The following is a 20,611-nucleotide window of genomic DNA, read 5'->3' as shown; positions in this document are numbered from 1 at the left end:
ATTGTTGTTGGCTATTGGGACATTCTGTATATTTATTTATAGTTTTTTAATATATCATAGTATTGAAATGACGGAAATCGAAATGTATATTTGTAAAGTGCAGTAAATGAAAAGAATTTGTTATCATTTGTTTATACATTCAAATGAGAATTTACAAAGTGTAATTTCGAAATTTCGACTTCGTCGTCGCACTTTTTAAGAAACAAAAAATTAAAAAGTACAGACTTTTTGCGCATTCAAACTTTCCGCACAAAAGGTAACATTTCAAGAATTCCCATTCAGAACAAGAGGATGTATTATCGATTGTTAAGTTTTCTTGTTTGCAACTTCACGCCTCGCTCCTTTTATTGTTTAGAAGGTTTCATAAACTGATTACAATGTCAGGAAGTCAGATAATAGAAGTGAGTCAACTTCAGAGGGTTTCGTCATGTTGTTCGCTTTTTTCAGAACTTTTAAAGTTGAGCTTTCCCAAAGGACATTCAGGTCCTCAAGAGCTCGACCAACACTTCACTTGAATTACCTCAATTAAGTATATTAGCTCTTCCAAACTGAAAAGGAGTCGTGAAAAGTTAAATTCATAGAGATTTCTTGTACTTTTTATCCGTATGATAATACTTTTTGAAAGGGAGAGATGAGTTTTTGAGAATAGAACTTTTTAGCGTCCAACTTCTCCATTTATGTAAGATGAAGGAAACTATTAAGGTCAAAATAAATTTTTTACAAAGATATGTAGAATACATAGAAGTAACTTTCAGATACAAACTGGAAAAAAACTTTCCGAAACAACTTCTTCCACATGAACATTGAATTACATGAAAGAAACAGTACATTCGAAAAAACTAATGATTGAATTATACGCAAATAATTTTTTCCATAGGAACGCTACATACTATAATATATGAAAGAGTTTTCATACAAAATTTCACATATATAGAACATTATCATCCTCAATGGCGTACTTTCAAGTTTTGGAATTGGAATTGGATTGAAATGTGTACAGCTTGTCAAATGTAGAAATTTCGATATGGTCCAGAATTGTGTGTATTCTGAAGTCTCTTCGTAGATATGACAAACTTTATGTAACTAAATATTGAGAATAATTATACAGAATACACATGTGGACAAAATTAATTCGATTTTTTAAAAACCGAAAGAGATATTTACATAATTTTGTAAATATCTCCTGAAAACTGAAATGCAGGCCGCCGCTGGTCTTCGTCAATCGATTGTGACTTGGCCAAGATCGCGATCAACTAGATTGCGTTTCTCTTGATCGTTCTTGATGTCGCGTCGCTTCGAGATACTTCCAGAGTCTTTTATATCAGCTTCCAGATACTTTCTTCACGATATATAAACACTAGCAACGGCAGATTGTACGTCTAGTCGATAGTGCGGTACGAAGTACGGTAGACATTCGAATATAAATTTATCATTGAAGCAGTGAAATAAAGTTGAGTTCAATCATACAGTGTAGTTAATTTTTGTCAAACCCACGGAAAAAAACATAACATAAATTTTAAAAACATACCGATTAGGGAAGCCAATAATGAAAGACTTGAACCTTCGCATATCTTCGGCTCAAGCCACATCCACTATATTTTCAAGTGTGAATCCCGCTCAATATCTAATTCGAAAGAGTTTCCATATGTTTGATAATGATGTCAGTAGTTTTTATTAAAATGCAAATCAATAAAAAATGGAAACATGAAATGACACAAATTTCAAGAAAAATAGTGGATAAGACTTCATCTGAAGAATCATTTCTGAACCTAGGATTACCTGAAGCTAGGATTACTCTTAGCTTGGAACACTGATTTAAAGGGCGTATATATTGAAAAACAAGACTTATTCAGCTTGAGCCAAAACGGAGAATCTCAGGGTTCTAGTATTCAAGGTGGGCAAGACTGGCAAAGAAAATGAGAAACTGTGCTGTATTTTTTTATCTAAAATAGTTATCAAACCCGCAGATTCAGCTACCTACTAAAATAAGATATTCGTCTTGTACATAAAAAATGAATGTTTGAATTGAATAATGTTCTGAGGGCGTTAGTGTTAACTTGCAGATTTCAGGCAGTTTATTGAATCTAAGTATAAATCTATAATAAGTATTTTGCTACCTACAAGATCCGAAAAAGATAATAAGAAGCAAATTGAAGCAAAAAAATGTTTCGCATAAATATTACAATGCATTGTGCTTTTCTGAAATATGACAGGGTCCGAGTATGACAAGCGTAGGGTATCAAAAGTTAGATTTTTTGAATGAAATGACATATTTTGCTTTCCATTTCAGATTCCGACAGAAAAGTACTTCGCAAAAATAGAAGATTGTATATACCGAGTTGTTCAGAAGTTCTACTGCCATCTCTTCTCTACTACATCTATCTCCATTTTCAATACTTCACTTGAACCGTATGTTTTATTACGGAGATATTTCATAAATGAAGTATTTTTATTATCCAATAATGATTTGACCAACAACTTTTTTTAACACATTCTACACATTCATGTATAGAGTTTCAATTAATATATCCAATTTGGTACTGAAGAGCCTTAGGGCAAGTGTCTTAAGGCGAAACATCGGTGTATACCAGTGAGGGTGACAGTGGTCCATGTGAGTACAATTTATTACCATTCATTCAAAGTAGAACTCATGTGAATGATATCTGATTCTTATTGGTAGCTTTGTCAATAAGACCTAATGTTCTTTGGGCAATAAAGCATATTATTATAATTATTATCAAATGAATGGGTGGTCTTAAGGATAAATGCACATTTTTTTGTGAAAAGGATCCTCAGTTCACCATTGAGAGTGTGTGTTTTCCATCCATTATATATTACAAATGTTTTGAAAAAGGACCTAGGTCTATAGGCCCACAACATCTGAAAATTCAAATAAACAGTACGAAAAAATTGAATTTGAAGAACAGAAGCGAGCAGTCTTTTGATATTGTTGATTTCAAAGTTTACTGAGTTTTCACTAGGTTCACGCTAGGCTTACTAGGTTTTTATATGTCTCTCTTGATAAACGGTAGCCGGTCGGGTTGACGTGGGTGGTTTGCTTCACTCACTCAATCGACCGCTGGCGCTGTGAACTGGTAGTTTAAGCCGCGAGGTCGGACGATCGATTCTGAATTCCTAGCGTCCAACTCGTGATAGGAATCACACGATAAAAGGTAAGACCTCGTTATTCCTTAGCTCGCACAAGTTTCGACTTTTGCGAGTCGTTCGTAGGTTAACGGAAAAACAGATTTCAATAGATTTAACAGAATTGTCCAAGTAAACCTGTTTCAACGTAGGTAGTTCATTGTCTTCATTATCCAAATGGCATAATAGATAATCGGAAGTACATGAGTCGTAGAATTTTTATATATTTTTTTCAGGAAATTGTATTATTCTACTCATCCAGTCGTTACCAGGTCTAGATCACGTTACGGACCATTTACTCCAAATGGATACGCGCCTCCATATCTGTAGGCGATCATAAGCTTTAGGGCAAAGTGGCATACGACCAAGGCCAGTGAACATGTCTCGAATATGCAATAAATATACAGGGTGGCCCACCACATTGGCCTCGGTATTTCTACGAGAAATGAAGAGAGTTAGGGAAAAACTTTGGACCTACAGGTATATGTGAGCATATTCCAAAATTATTTTGAAATATACGGGGTGACTCCCAAAAAAGTTACATACCAAAGTTATTTTTTTTATGGAACACCCTATTTTTATTTTTAGATACTATAGACAAAATAAAGGTGAGTTAGTATTATATTTCTCATACTTAAAACTGACCGTTTCTGAGAAATTTCGAGATACAGACCATAATTTAAATTTTTTTCACCCTGTAACGTGTAACGAGCTGCTCGTGATTAAATGTACTGCTTAGCTCAAAGGTTAAAGTTAACTACCATATGAAATGCAATATTATTCCGAGTAGTGAAAAAAATTGCCTCAAAATTTGGACACACATTTAATTAAATAACTTCTTAAAGTTAAATGAAACACCCCCCATTTGGTGGCCTGATTTGACGAAAAAGTAGATTTCCTTCAAAACTATATTAGGGTTCCCTATACCTATCTCTTCTGGTTTGGAACACCCTGTATTGTTTTGAAAAGCAAGAAAGCATTCTTGAAGTCATTTTATCGAAAAATTAAGAATCGTAGATAGTTTATTATTTGAATATATGCTCAAAATGGTGTCCATTATTCTCGATACATAGGCGAGCTCTTTCTTGAATGAGTGCTGAACTCTGAATAACATATTATGCGATATGGAACGAAACGCTCTTCTCATTCATACTTTCATATCCTGAGGTGTTGTTGGCGGTGTATCGTGAACAATACTTTTGATATATCCCCTTAAATAATAGTCGGGAACACGTCTATCAAATTGTGCAGGAGCACCATCTAGCAGCATCCACATCCGTTGACGAATATTAAGAGGTATACTTTCCAACAGCATAGGCAAATTATTCCTAATAAATCCGAAAACATGACGCCGTTTAAATGACTATCAAAAAAGTAAGCACCTACTACTTGCGTTCCAATTATTCCACCCCACACATTAACAGACCATCTGTGCTGGTGATCAAGGGTTCTAAAAATATTAGGGTTTTCATCACTGTAGTAGTGAAAGTTATGTCTGTTAATTAATCCGTTGTTATGGAAAGTTGACTCATCGAAAAAAAGCACATAATCATAAAAATTTTCTTCATCACCAAACTTTTCTAAAACTCATAAACAAATATTCAGTCGTCGATCATAATCTTCTTCAAAAAGCTGTTGATGTAGTTGAATGCGATACGGGTGGAATTTGTAATTTTTAATTATTCTTTGGATACTCTCTCTGCTTATTCCAGTTGTTTCACATATTTTTCGTTGACTTGTGTGAGGGTGTTCCATTAAAGATAACATCACTAAACATTAATTTTCCTCATTTCCAGTAACCGGTTTTTGCCGTTCTTGCATATTATAAGATACACTGCCTGTTCTTAGGAAAAGCTGCAACAACTTTTCCAATGAACGCTTGTTAGGATGACTCCTGTTAGGATACCTTTGGGCATATATTCTTGACGCTAATGAACAGTTTTCTTCACACTCACCGATTATCAAAATCATATCAATTCGTTCTTCCTGGAGATAAGTTCTCATTTTAGAATATTTCAAAATGACAATCATTTTAAACTAGTTAAAACAATTATAATGGTTTGATTAACAAGTTGTGTCACTGTCAAATACTTTTTGTTTCATAATAATAATTAACGTCATCTAGGCCAGAGTCTACTAATTGAAAAAATAGTAGAATAGGTTTTATGGCAATAGTAAATGTATGTTTTTATTGACCCCATATTGTAACTTTGATATTTATTCCACTATGAAGTCCAATATATTTACTAAGAAATAAGCGATTTTAACATGTTTTGCCTCAATAATTAAGACACATGCATATTCTTATTTTGAAGAATGCTTTTTAATATTTCAGAAATGGCAATAAATTTAATCTTTACATTTGCATTTCACTTTAGATACACCTTATTTTGAAAAAATTAAACTTGTGCTTCTAGCGAATCTACGTATTCTACAATAAAAAGGTGTTTAAAACGCTTTTCAGGCTTTTCATTACAATACGGCGTGTTTTATTTTAAAGATAAAAAATTACTCATAAGTAAAATAAAAAAACGCCTTTTGTGTAAAAAGCAGAAAAGATAGGTATAGGGAACCTTAATATAGTTTTAAAGGGAATCTACTCCTGCGTCAAATTACGCCATCAAATACGGGGTGTTCCGTTCAACTTTAAGAAGTTATTTAATTAAATGTGTGTCCAAATTTTGAGGCAAATTTTTTCGCCACTCGGAATAATATTGCATTGAAAATTTTTTGTGGTAGTCAACTTTAACCTTTTAGCTAAGCAGTACATTTAATCACGAGCAGCTCGTTACACGTTACAGGGTGAAAACAATTTTGAAATTATGGTCTGTATTTTTGAATTTCTCGAAATTTCTCAGAATCGGTCAGTTTCAAGTATGGGAAATATAATAGTAACTCACCTTTATTTTGTCTATAGTATCTAAAAATATAAAAAATATAGGGTGTTCCAGAAGAAAAAATATAACTTTGGTATGTAACTTTTTTGGGAGTCACCCTGTACATTTCAAAATAATTTTGGAATATGCTCCTCATGGACCCACATATACCTGTGCTGGAAGTTTTTCCCTTACTCTCAGTAGAAATACCAAGGCGAATGTGGTGGGCCACCCTCTATAATGCAAATTATTTGTTTAATATACGATAAATATTGAACAGATAAGAATATTATCTAAATTTATGAATTTTGGAGCGTCATTTGTCACCAGGCAGGTTTAATTTTTGAATTTGTTTTTTATACGTCCACCTTCTCTCTCTAGTGAACACGTGAAAGGTTTCAAAGAAAGAATTCAATTTAATGTCTCCAATAATACTTTTCTTCACAAACTATGATGTGTTTTTTAGCAAAGTATAAAATTACAACACGTTTAGAATATCGTATGTTTTTTTTGCAGATCATCCGAATAATACGGCATTAGAAGAGTCCAACAGTTCAGAATCCGAGTGTGTTTTATCTGATCCGTGTAATTATGCTGTACGTGATTTCGGAGAAGAACTATCCCCAGAGAGAAAGGTTTCTTTCCTGAATGAAAATGGTGATCAATTCGACGTGAATGGTCCCAAAGAAAAAAAGAAAAAGTAAGTTTTCTTCAATGAATTGTTATTATTGATAAACTTGGGTATATAGTGTGACCCACTTGAAAGCGGGACACCTCCCAAAATTTGCATCTTTTCGAAGAACTTTATTTTGAATTGTAGAGTTCAAAGTACTGTACTTTGTGACCAAATATCATTTGCTTTCTACAGATACCAAGGCCTGCTGCCAATATTTCTATAGGTTAAAATAAAAGAAATCGTATTAGCGATTTTTTTAGTAAAAATTTAAAATTGATTGATATTATTGATTATGTGGTCGAATCAACATTCATATTGTATCATGATAAAATTTCAACTGCACACCTCTCAAATGGTGTGCAAAATGTGCAAAATCGCGCTCTTTTCATTTGGTACTGGAAACAAAAGACTTTTATTGATTATGATCGCTGCTGTCAAAAAATCTATTGAAGATTAGTAAGAAAAATATGTTGTGAAGCCATAGGAATTAGTGATTTATCATGGGAGAACTAAGTGTGCAAGATAAAATTGAACTTGTGCGCCTTGTCGGAGATGATGCTTTTTCTGCAAGAGAAGCTGCCAATGAATTTCATAACAGACATCCAGACAAAACAGATTGTTTATCGAGGCATATGCTTAAAAACAGAAACAATCTACATCGTGAGAATAGAAATGGTGTGCGAATATTGCAATATTTTCGTAATAAACCTCATTCAAGCTTACGAACGGCTAGTTTGAACTCAAATATCCCTAGAGAATATATCAGCAGATGTCTCGTAAAAAATGAAAGTAAATCATATAAGCCAAAAATTTTACGCGCTCTGGAAGCGGGAGATGAAGAAAGAAGGTAAGAATTCTGTTCCTGGACTCAAGATGGATACTTGAATGATATTACCTTCTTCAAAACATATTTGTTTAGTAATGAAGATACGTTCACTACAAATGGAGTAGTTTCGTCCCAAAATTCAAGGTACTGGTCTGAGAATAATCCCAATTGTGTTATAAACACAAGAAGGCAATATTTCCATAAAATAAATGTGTGATATGGAATAATCCATGAAAAGATTATCGGTCAGTTTTTCTTTGAAAGTACGCTGAATGAAATTATATTTTTAGACTTTTTTGAGAAATGAGTTTCGCAATACATAACTTACCAGTTCCCGTGGTACCTATCGGGGGCTACCTATCGGGGGCTACCTATCGGGAGCATCCCCAGGTGGCGGATAGGGGAACGACCAGGGGACTTGAGGCCCTACCCGGAAAGCTTATATGGCCTTACGGAAGGGGTCGCAGGACTCCTAATCAGTGGCAGAAATAAGTAAAGTGAGAGGAACTAAAACTTCCCAAAAGCCTTTGCAAAACATACCACCGTAGACCAGCCTACCCAAGCTAAGGTGTGAGGAATCATGCCGGCAGCTGAATGGCTGCAGGGTAATATGCTGTCACGAACGATCCCCTGGGAAACGAAACCTCATTGTAATCAGCCTACCTCTGATAATGCAGAGCTCTACCAGAGGTTACCAACTCTTCCCTCGCTATTCGTGGGAACACACATGAATGAAACAAACACAATAACAGAAACAACAAAAACCATTTCCGAGGCTGGACAGAAGTGATCACCTCAATCTCAGGCGGTGGCACGAGATGAACAGAAATTTTTACCCCAAACTACCGCTTGGAATGAGTCTGGACATAGTAGATCACCTACAACAGCAAGGACACTTCCTGCGGCGGGCGCCAAGAGCTCCGCCTTGAAGAAAGACAAGGAACCGGCTGCTCCTGCAGGAAAGCTCACTCCCTTGTGCACCTCCACGGAGGGAACCCCAAGAAGGTTGAAGAAGTCGCGCAACGACAGTAATATCGCTGCACCTTCCAAAACATTCGCGTAGGCCACCGTGAGACACCTCAAGGTTGCCAAAGAGAGTGTGTGTTCGGCGAGTTTTGGCCTACACCTGCCAATATAAAAGAGATGTCTCCTAGTGACCTGTTCACCTTCTTGGAAAGGACAGGATGGACGATGACCTAGGAGGACAACTCCTCGGGAGGATGTACAATGGGTCACATGTGGCCTAAGTGCTGTGTCTACACTCACCCTCCCTACTCTACAGATACAGAGACAAAACTTACCGGTGCAGGATAGCCTGGATTTGAAGTTTCAATTAGATGGGTCTTTTGTACATAATGAGGTTATTGTAAGAGAATGGCTGAATAGTAATTATGGAAATCGATGGATAAGTGGAAATAGTCCTTACATTGAGTGGCCGCCAAGATCACTGGACCTGACATCGCTAGATTTTTTTGGGGTACTGTGAATAAAAAATTTACAAGTCTAGACCGCGGTCAATAGAAGAACTATGCATCAAAATATGTGCAGCTTGTGCAGAGATTACAACAGAACAACTGAGAAAAGTTATATTGAATATTAGAAGAAGGTGTGACAAGTGTATTGATATGAATGGCGGATTGATTGAAACAACACAAACTTGATGAACGTTCTACAATAATTTGTTGAATATTGTTACTCGATGTTTATTTTACTTTCTGTCCAGCAGATACTTGAATTAATTAATAATAAAATTTCTTTGATGAAATTTGGTGCCTAGTCCATTGGTGATTTAAATTTTTACTTAAAAATTGCTAATTTGCTTGCATTTCAACCTGTAAAAATATTCTCAGCAGGCCTTGGTATTTGTAGAAAGAAAATGATATTTGGTCCCACAGTACAGTTTTTGGAGCCCCACAATTCAAAATGAAGTTTTTCGAAATCGGAGACAAGATGCAAATTTAAAGGAGGTGTCCCGCTTTCAGGTCACACTGTATATTACTTTTGTGTTACGTGTTTCTCGTCTCCTGAAAAATTCAGCTATAATTGTCTGTCACTACCCCACTTTTTTTCTGTTGGTTGTTGGGCACTAGTACCATTTATAAGTTGTGTAGCTAATTGTTAAGGCATTTGGTCTTACTCAACGTTCAACTGAAATATTCTCGAGAGACATATCTAGATCTGTGAAATCTATATATTTGAGAAAACTACCATTTTATTCGTAAATTTTTAGGTTTGTGACTAAACTATTCTTCCTTGATCTTAGGAAACAAAAAAGTTTTTCAAATCATCTAAAGCAACAATCAGTTCAGGCCAGTCTCAACTCCCTACACTGTAGGTTAATGGACTGACTCCTATCAGAAAACAACTACTCCCCTGGCTAATACTACGAAGGATTCTTCACTGAAGTTATTCCTGTATATGATGTTGGCAATGCAACTGTCGCAATATATTTTCTATTATTGGAACACACTTTCAGACCGGTTTTGGGCTGTTTGGCCACGCGTCAGTGCAAGATAGTGTGTATCATCAACATGAAGTCGATGATTTCCGATAATTGAAAATCGAATTCCTACAGAGTATCATTCCTCGAACTAGGCTGAAGCGGACAACAAACGACCGGTTTGTCATCACCCCATCTGCCTGTAAAGGAGGTAACCAACTGCATATCCGAAATTTGTCCAATTCCTCGTATAAGGAAAGAAAACTCTTCACATATAGTCAGTGGGCATAGCCCACTGTGGTTATTAGCCAGGGAAGTAGTTGTTTTCTGATAGATGTCAGTCCATTAACCTACAGTGTAGGGAGTTGAGACAGGCCTGAACGAATTGTTCCTTTAGATGATTTGATTTATAGCCATTATTCAAGTATGCCCACTGACTGTATATGAAAAAAGTTTTTGCGATATCACTTGATACGTAAAGTGAAAGATATTCACCTTCAGATTTTTCAAAAAGTAAGTTTTATCCTCCATTGAGTTTTCAAACTTATTGTTCAATACAAATGTGAAATTCAAAATACGAAATTATTCAGTAAAACATCTAACCCTAACTCTAACCAAGTCCGTTGTAATGAAGAGAGGTATGCTGTACAGGCTGATCCAAATCAAGTGGATACCATTGGTAGTTTTATTGTCGGAGTTACAAATTTTTTACTCTTTGAATGAATTCCATTTTCGTTCAATGGAAAACAATGTATGTACTTTAAATTGAAAGGGGTATATTTTTAGAAGAGATTAGTTTTTGTGAAAAAAAGTTTTGGTTGTTCACTATAAAGATGGATACAAAAATGTGTGAAACTTGTAATGGAAGTAAGAAAGCATTCCATTCAAAAATAAGTCATTTATAAAGATATATAGAGATCATGCATAGAAGTTACTTTCAAATACAAACTGGAAGAAAAATCCTCTCGAAACAACTACTTTTATATTAATATTGAATTACACGAAATAAAAAGTAATTTCGAAACAACTACGTCTATATTTATTTATTTATTCATTTATTTATTGAGAAAATACATCCAACAGGTCATGAGACCCAATTACAGCAGAACATAATACAAAATGAAAAACAAAAATTAAACATAAAACTTAATCTATATTAGCATTACATACCATGTAACATATCTTTTATGTAGTGCATTATATATTGCTTTCCTAAACTAAGATAAGGGTAAGAAGAATATATCGATGTTTTGTAGACTATTGTAGCTTCTACAAATAGATATGATATTATTGTATGAAATATCATTTCTGCTAGAAAATTATATTTCCGATATAAATAATAGTCTAGAAACGATCTTCATCCATCTGCTTAATTGATGAAAAGTGTTTCACATCGAATTTAATACTGGTTTATTGAAAAATATATTGCCATTAGGTTGGCTGAAAAAATCCTGACCAGATAATTATAAATTAAAAATTCCAAAACGCTTTTTGAACAGTGTACAAGAGAGAAAACGCTATATGGAGATGAAAAATCCACGTGTTCGAGGTGCAAGAAAAGAATAAATTGCACAAAGTCGCTATCAATTCATGAGTTTCCCCGTACTTTAGTAATTCATTTAAAAAAATTATCTCCAATGGAAAGATTCAGAGGCAAATTGAATGTCACTCCTGATTATAAATCCTTAAAATTATAAATAAGAGTGAATACGGGGCTCGCCAGTACAGCTGAGACTTTGAGATCCTTCCTCCTCGCAGTCAATGCATATACAGCAAGCGCCAAACGTGATGGCGCGTGATGGAGCTCGAGAAATGTGTCTGTTACTCGCTTTGAACATCGAACAGTGCCATACATTTTTTCAAGAAGAGTACCAAATATTTGACAAACGGTTTTTTGCCCAAAAATGATTTTTTCTTGAGAAATCAAAAGCTTCAATTACCCCGTACTTTAGTAATTCATTTAAAACAATTATCTCCAACGGAAAGATTCAGAGGCAAATTGAATGTCACTCCTGATTATAAATCCTTAAAATTATAAATAAGAGTGAATACGGGGCTCGCCAGTACAGCTGAGACTTTGAGATCCTTCCTCCTCGCAGTCAATGCCTATACAGCAAGCGCCAAACGTGATGGCGCTTGCAAGACATACAAATGCTCTGTACAGAGCATGATGTACAGAGCAATGCTTTTGGTGTTTCGCATTGTCTGAGTAATTTGTGTTATTTCTGAAAGAAGGTCATCGCCTAACAAAAAACCTGTCATCAAGAGTGTATCACTATATAACATTTTAATGAACTGTACTACTACCTTCAATACTTAATAAAATATGAAAAGAAATTACAAAGAAGTCATGTTCCATTTGCTACCCTAATTAAAACTATAGGTACGACACTGGCCGGCAAGATACTTATCGTAATCCAATGGTAAATTAGTTGGGAGAGTCTATACCTGCGCGATCGCTCGCCATCACGTTTGGCGCTTACTGTACCACTACTGCTGATGTACCAGAGAAAACGTTTGGTACTACAAGTTCCATTCCACCAGCTCGGAATTTGTTCTCTTGTGACAGCGGCCGTAAAAGCTTGTGTTTTTATTTCAATTGAAGAAAAATTTGTCGAATGAATTCGAAATGAGAAAACGGAGAAATCAATTACTTTGTTTCAATATATCAGAAATAATATATATTTTAAAATTTGAGAAAATACAATCTGTGAAACCGCAAATCAGTATCGGCTCAAATGGAAGTGAATTCGAAGCTAAATAATGAATATGGAAATTTAATCATATATCCTTATCGTGAACTTAATGAAAATATTTCGTGTATCTTAAATTCTTGATCGAATTCAATTGTTGCAATGAACCATTTTAGCTGATTTCAAATATTCACGGGAATCACCTCAAAATGATTATGAGTTAAAGAAAGTAACTGTGGATATTAAGTTAGTTTTCCCAAGAAATGAAAATTCTCCAGTGAAAAGAAACATCCCAAAATAAGTCTGAAGACTGTATCGCTTTTGGAGCTTTATTCACGAGATGGAGGTGTTACTAGTTACCAAATCTGTCTCTAAGACAAAGATTTCATACATACAGTCGATCCGCATTGAAGTCAGTCGAGTCCCATGCACACTGCTTTTTCGGTCGGACCTTTCCTGCACTGATGAGTGGTAATACCTCAAAACCGGTCTACCCGATTGATTTCAGCGTGATCCTGCTGTTGGTATCTTGTATAAATGTCTGTTGGATATAAATGGATGTCCGGCATGGCATTATCCGGGGAAGTAGTTTTTTTCTGACACGCACGTCGGGAATGATGAATGTTTCGAGATTTGATTCCGGATTATTCATTTACTCATACGGTTCTATAACGTGGTCTAGTATAATTTAAGTTGTCAAAATCATATGTAAAAATCATGACAAAATCAGAAGTTTTAAATTTACTCATGAAAAGCATAAATCGGATGCAAAAGCCTCCTCCTTGATATTTTTGCCAGCAAATTGTCCGGCATGCTGCTGTTATTCGTTATACATTTCAGCAGGTTAAGTAAATAACCGATTTGAGACTCACCAATGAAAAAAGTCTAAGGGAGTTAGTGATCTCAGAGGCCATTAATTAGCTCTTTTTGTGCCAATCCATTTATTTGGAAAAGCCCCGTTTGACCACCGTCGGAAGGGACGTTTTATAAGCTTCAGATCACTATTCAAATTTTCTTCAAAAAGTGAAAAACGTAAAAGCTTTACCTAGGATACTATCTCAAAGATAAGTATATCATCGAGATATACACATATAGATTCAATGAACACAAACTACATTTCTAATTACTTTTGCATGGTATCTTATATCTACTCCGCAATTTTCAATTAGTGACGAACAATCTATTGTTCGTCACTAATCTACTACTGTACCGCAAGAACCCGCAGCAATGCTGATGTCAAGGTAGTATCAATAAAAATGCAATAGTACCCAGCCTCTACTAGTTCTAGGTCACTTTTTGATGTAAATGTCTTTTGGTACTTTGTCCTTCTTACCAATTCTACTGAAAGGAATAACCTGAAAGTTATTACCCACACTGCAGAAAATTTCTAGTTATATAATTTTTTCCCAATATTTCGATCAAGACTTTTCAGAAACAGCTTGTCAAAAATTAAGATACAATATATTCGATTGGAAACAGGATTGAAAACCCTCCAAAATTATATGCAAATTGTTCCTCTTCCTCTCGCAGGGAATTAATTCGCGAGAACTGAAAATATTTTTTTTCAATTATCTTCTTTGATGATGAAAATATGCCTCACTTATTTTCCATATTATTTCGTAGGAGGAAGATTTGAATGGTTTACAAAAGGACACAAATGGCTCCTTCGCCAAAATGTTGCTCCTTCGCCAAATATTGAATAATAGTATTGGCAGCTCGAGAAATGTGTCTGTTACTCGCTTTGAACATCGAACAGTGCCATACATTTTTTCAAGAAGAGTACCAGATATTTGACAAACGGTTTTTTGCCCAAAAATGATTTTTTCTTGAGAAATCAAAAGCTTCAATTAAATTTCATGAGAATTTTCAAATTGGGAAATATGCCAATGTGTTGAATGAGAAATTTCAGTTGAAATTGTCTGACTATTATATTGCATTGCGTAAATGTCATTTTATATAGTGAGCACCATATGTAACGGATACATTCATTTTCTACGTTATTAGCTATTTTCAAGAAAAACCCTGAAACACGTCGAATTCTGTATTCTAAAAGACACTATGTGACATATAAAAAATACCCCCACCTTCACCCCCCTCAACGTGACAGCCACACCCCCAATTTTTTAAATGCAAAAGGGGGTCAAGTGATACCTCAATTTGAAGGGTATTCAATTTTCTGTACAGCCATATTTTAATTTTTTAATTTCGTGCATGCATCATAATGAAACAAAAAATTCAAAGTGTTGAAAGGTATCACGTAGGTATTCCATTGAATCCGTCCGCTGTACAATATGCCATGCACCTTCAATTTTTTTTGTTTGTTTTTACCAACCGTTGTTTGTCAGCCGTGACAATTGAGTAAAAAAGTGTATGTTTTCTGTGAACTTGCTGAAGAGAAACAGTGTTGCAGTTGTTGTTTGTGTTTCTTGTTCAGTATTACTTTCAGACAATAGGCTAAAAGTTCTAGCAATGTCTCATTTGACTGAACGTCAAAGAGTAGAAGTGTAAATACTACTAGGATGTGGGGACAAAACTAGTACTACCCAAAAGAATGTAAGTGTAATGTTCAATAAAAATATCCTGATCATCACATTTCTCAATCTACCGTTAGTAAAATAGAAACGAAATTTCGTGAATTTGGGATCTCAGAGATATTTTAAAACCAGGCAGGAGTGTATTGCCGCCGATTACGACATAAGTCAAAGTTCGATATTGCGTGTTTTTAAAAGTGAAAAGTATCACCCTCACAAAGTACAATTGGTACATGAACTCAACGAAGACGATCAGATCGCAGAACTGAGTTTTGCGAAATAATGGAAGCCAGGTGTCTGCGAGATCCTTCGTTTAAAAAAAAATATATCTTGTTTTCCGACGAGTCAACTTTTTTTTAAATGGAACCGTCAACAGACAGAACTGTCGATATTGGAGTCGAGAAAATCCCCATTGGATGACGGAGGCCGCACACAATATCTCAGAAAACTAAATGTTTGGGCAGGGATTATAAATAATCGCAAAATTCTACCATATTTTTTCAACGAAACATTAACCAGTGTTACTTGGAGTTTTTGACTAATTTATTAGTTCCAACGCCGAAAAGACTTTTTCCAGATAATGATGATCCGAATCAAATAGATAGGAGTATCTGGTATCAGCAAGATGGTGCTCCACCACATTTTGCAGCTGACGTTCGTGCATATCTGAATGAAGTTTTTCCCAACAGATAGATGGATTGGTAGACGAGGTGCCATAGAGCAGCGGTCCGCAACCTTTTTGATATTGCGACCCCAAAATTAAAATAGAGTTTTGAGCGACCCCAGAAAAAAAAATCACTAAATGAACAAGTGCAAAGGTTGATTCAGGTAACGAACTCAAGTTAAACTTCAATTATCCTCCTTGTTGTACTTGGCTGTTTTTATTTCGTAAATTATGTTGAAGAGTTTATTTATTTTGGAAAGTGATATTAGAGCAAACTAGAAAATATGCATTTAACATAATATTTATGATGGCATTGAATGAGACAAGCAATTATTTTAACATTTTATTAAAAAAAAAATAGGTACATATAACGTAAGTTTACAAACCTTGTGGTTGCACCCTTGCAGTCAATATATTAATTCTTGGTGATATATTATCAGAAAGAGACACCCTTAAATCAGGTTCTACGTTAAGTTTGGAGCGATATTTTGTTTTTATAGCAGTCAATGTGGAGAAAGCTGTCTCGCACAGGTATGTAGATGCGAATGGCAGCAATTTCAGCAGAGGTGTTTTGTATAACAGTTGATATTCCATTTCCATCATTATCCAGAACTTGGATAGATTCGTGGTTTTGAAAATAGATAGAAGGATTTCATCGGACAATAAATCGATCAGCTGCTCCTTTTCTTTTAAGTTCATCTTCACACTGTTAAGAACACAAGTGAATAGATTGATTATCCATTGGTTGTCGTGTGACGTATCTGACGTATCTGATTTTGGTTTTAATTTCTTCTTCGAGATTTATATTGTTTTCTTCAGAAAATCTCTCCAAACATGCAAACATCTCGTAGTTTTCAGCACTGATTTCGTCTATCCACAAATTTATTTTCCTACAAAAAGCTTTTATTTTGTTAGCCAAAATCAATACATTTGTACTCTTCCCTTGCAACGATTGATTTAAATCATCAAGTTTTTCAAAAATGTCCGAAAGATAGGCAACTATTGCCAGCCACTTTTCATTCAAGAAATATTCCGCTAGCTTTGGTTCCCGTTCAAATAGAAATATACTGATTTCATCTTTGAGATCACATTATTTTGAAAAGGCGACTGTTTAATGCGCGAGCTTTAATAAGTACAGGACCTTGTTGACTTTTTTGACGACCCCATAAATATCTTTCGCGACCCCACATGGGGTCGCGACCCCAGGGTTGCGGAGCGCTGCCATAGAGTGGCCAGCCCGTTGTCCCGACATGTCACCGCTTGACTACTTTTTGTGGGGTTACCTAAAATCCAAAGTATACGTCAATAGACCAAACAATATTGAAAGTTTGCAAATCACAATAAGAAAATAAATAGAACGTATCACTCCCGAAACCATTCAAGATGTTGTTGATAACTTTCAGCAACGCCTTTATTATTGTCAAGAAACAAATGGTTGTCAGTTTGAACATTTTATTTGAAGACTTCCATTAGTTGCACATTGATTGCTACCGCTTTGATGAATGATTTAGATAAAACAATGTATTCGATTGTTTTTTTTTGACGCATGCACGAAATTAAAAAATAAAGATATGGCTGTACAAAAAAATGAATACCCTTCAAAATGAGGTAGCACTTGACCCCCTTTTGCATTTAAAAAAATTTGGGGGGTGGCTGTCACGTTGAGGGGAGTGAAGGAGGAGGGATTTTTTATGTCACAGAGTGTCTTTTCGAATACATAATTCGACGTGTTTCAGGGGTTTTCTTGAAAATGGCTAATAACGTAGAAATTGAATTAATCCGTTACAAATGGTGCTCACTGTATAACAAATAATTATTTATAGCGAATTCGTCTGTTATTTCATTCATGTCAGTTTCTTGGCTCTACCTATACATAACGAAACTGCCTAGACAAGAATGTTCTGCCAACAAAAAAGGTTTTGCTTTTCTCATAAGAGTTTGGTAACATTTTTTCTTCGCAAGAAAAGATCGAATGTGTCTGGTTGGTTTGTGAAGTGTGAGGAAATATAGTAAGCTATGAGCGGATCGAAAATGTAGGAAAAGAGATAGCGAACATGCACGTGTGTATTGTGTTCGAAAAAGTTCCCGATCCCTAACTTTTTCTCTTCAAACTTGATAATTGCGTTTGGTGACATCCAATAAATGTTAACTTTGTTGAGCCATCAAACCAACTGTCCCTCTGAACTTTGTGTGAAGCCGCTGTAATGGCCTGTGACAGATCTGCTCTTTTCTCTATGCAGAAATGTTTTTTACAATACAACAAAATCTATAACGTATTCAAGTAACACTTTATTGTGAGATTTTCGCGGGACAAAACCGCAACATGCGTTTCGTTATTCAATAGCTTTCTCAGACTCTTTTATACAACAGACTGTTTTAACGTATCGTGACGTCAAATTATCCCTATGGCAACATGTGCTAAATGTCAAACAACCTTTCTGTACGGACAATTGCCATGGAAAAATCAAATCTACTAGCTGAACAATTTGCGTACCACTCCACAATCGATTTTGTTGGAAAGACACCACCCACTATTCCCACACTGGAATCCACAATGCCAAAAACTACTTTTCGACAACGTCTAGTCAGGCGAATTTTGAAACAGCTCATTATCAACAAGGCGTCTGACCCTAAAAAAGAATTTGCATCAGTATTTTGAAGAATCTTCAACCTATCTTACAAGAAAGTGGTTTTTCCTTCTTGTTGGAAGATTGCTCGCGTTCAGCCTATGCCCAAAAAGGGCAAGAAAAATCTTCCATAAAATGATAGACCAGTCGCTTTGCTAACAGTTATATCAAAAATCATGGAGAAAGTCCTAAACCACCATATCCTCAAATATTTGGAAGGCTTCAACATCTTGAGCTATCATCAATATAACTTTCGGAAACAAAGATCAACAGGTGACCTTCTATCGTATGTCAGTCATATTTGGAATAACGCAATCAAGAAACAGAGAGAATCTAGAGCTTTTGCGCTTGATATTTCTGAGGCTTTTGACCACATGTGGCATGAGGGTTTGCTGGCCAAACTTCGATGCTATGACTTGTCGGATCATTTCTGTGTAAGGATTATTGAAAAAAAATACAAGAATCCAATATATTGCTTTGCTGATGACAGCACACTTGTTTCGTCATTTGGATTCCAGGACATCGGTTACGGAGGCACATCTTCACCGGCAGCAGGAGGTGGCATATCTTATTAAGGATCTAGAAGTGATTTCGAATTAGGGTGAAAATAACCAGGTTCTATTCAATGCCACAAAAACCCAGGCATCGGTTTTCTTCAAGAAGATAAACGTCTCCGAACCAGATATAATAATGTTAGGTCAGACAACTCCTCTTTCTGCTTCAATAAGTTTGTTGGGGATTAAAATAGAAACCATTATGTCTTGGCACATCATATCGCTGGAATTGCAAAGGTTGCTTTTCAAAAGCTTGGAACACTGTTCCGAACCAGAAAACTGTACACATCTCAGCAACTTTTGATGCTTTAGAAAGCTCAGATCAAACCTTCTATGAAGTATTGTTCTCATGTATGGACCTCTGCCCCCAAACATACCCTGAAGTTGCTGGATTCCATCCAGAAAAGAGCCATTCTCCTGATTAGAGACGCGAACATCACGTGCAACTTTGATAGCCTGGAACATTGAAAAAAGGTTGGAGATTTGTCTCTAGATACTGTGGTAAACTTAATAAATTAACTATCTTTAACAAATTTATTTCCAACAATATTTCAATAATCACAAACTAATTTATTCATTACAACACTTAGCAACTAACGCTTAATTTATTTCAACTATTTGAAATTTTTGTGTAGTAGCTCGATTTGCTTTCTGAACTGCCTATGTATGTAATTTGATGATCAGTTTCGGTTAAAAAAGTATTTTTTATTTCAGACGACATCACCATGGTCACCATTCCAAGTTTCGAAAATATTCTCTGCCCGACGTTCCACATAGAAAGCGACATCACAGCGAAAAATCCGATGGTTCAGGATTCATTAAGGGTAGAAGAATTTCAACCCAGCCAGAAGATCAAGATCTCACCCCCAACGACAGAGATCAGTTGGATAGTCACAGGTGAGAAATTCTGTTCGACTACTATGCATGATATTAAATCATAATAATGATCGTATCGGGCATAGCACTCTAGATAGTGGCAAACAATAGACACGTGTTTCGGGCTTTTGGCTCATCATCAGTATGGTGCAGCCAAGTGTAAGGATGGGCAACACTTGGTTACCAAAAGAAAGAAATGCACGGAGCCAGCCGAAAGCGCTCGCATATACTAAGTAGAAGTTATTGAAGCTTCAAATCCTTTTTGTTAACAAATGTCAATATTGAAATACTGAAAGTAAAGGAAAATCTTAGCAACTGGAGATATGTACAGTAAAATAAATTAACGGGGTCTCTCAGTCAAAAAATGAAAACTATGCTTTGCTTTGCCAAGCTTTTGCTTCTAATGGGAAGCTTCTTCAGGGCCTATAATTTATTGAGTTGTGGTTTTTTTACCAATGAATAACATTACAATTCATAATTACAGTAAAAATGAGTAAAAAACAATGAATTGAACATATAAATCGACGAAAGAAAGTTAAACATTGATGTATTTTTTTTTTGGTTTGACAAATGTCATACCTTCACATAATTCTCAATTTTCAATGGGCATGATGATTTGATAATCTTTGACTCTAAAGGGAGAGTTGATTGATACACCATGAATCATAGGCCCTGAAGAAGGTTCCCATTAGAAGCGAAAGCGT

The 20,611-nt window shown here is 35.5% G+C and overlaps 1 protein-coding gene across 4 annotated transcripts in view; it reads left to right on the top strand.

The window, feature by feature from the left end:
- Positions 1-20,611, top strand: part of Ae2 (anion exchange protein Ae2) — a 276,285-nt gene that overhangs the window by 136,263 nt on the left and 119,411 nt on the right. For all 4 annotated transcript variants that reach the window (XM_074172605.1, XM_074172606.1, XM_074172608.1 and 1 more), the window contains 2 exons: positions 6,537-6,720; positions 19,746-19,928. In XM_074172605.1, coding sequence (XP_074028706.1) covers positions 6,537-6,720; positions 19,746-19,928 — 367 coding nt within the window. The remainder of the gene's footprint in view (positions 1-6,536; positions 6,721-19,745; positions 19,929-20,611) is intronic.

Source organism: Leptinotarsa decemlineata, unplaced genomic scaffold (genome assembly GCF_025532065.1).
Source record: "Leptinotarsa decemlineata unplaced genomic scaffold, Ldec_3_MD MMD2_tig00000133_RagTag_RagTag, whole genome shotgun sequence".
Classification (NCBI taxonomy): Eukaryota; Metazoa; Arthropoda; class Insecta; order Coleoptera; family Chrysomelidae; genus Leptinotarsa; species Leptinotarsa decemlineata.
This window is presented reverse-complemented; position numbering and strand designations above follow the sequence as displayed.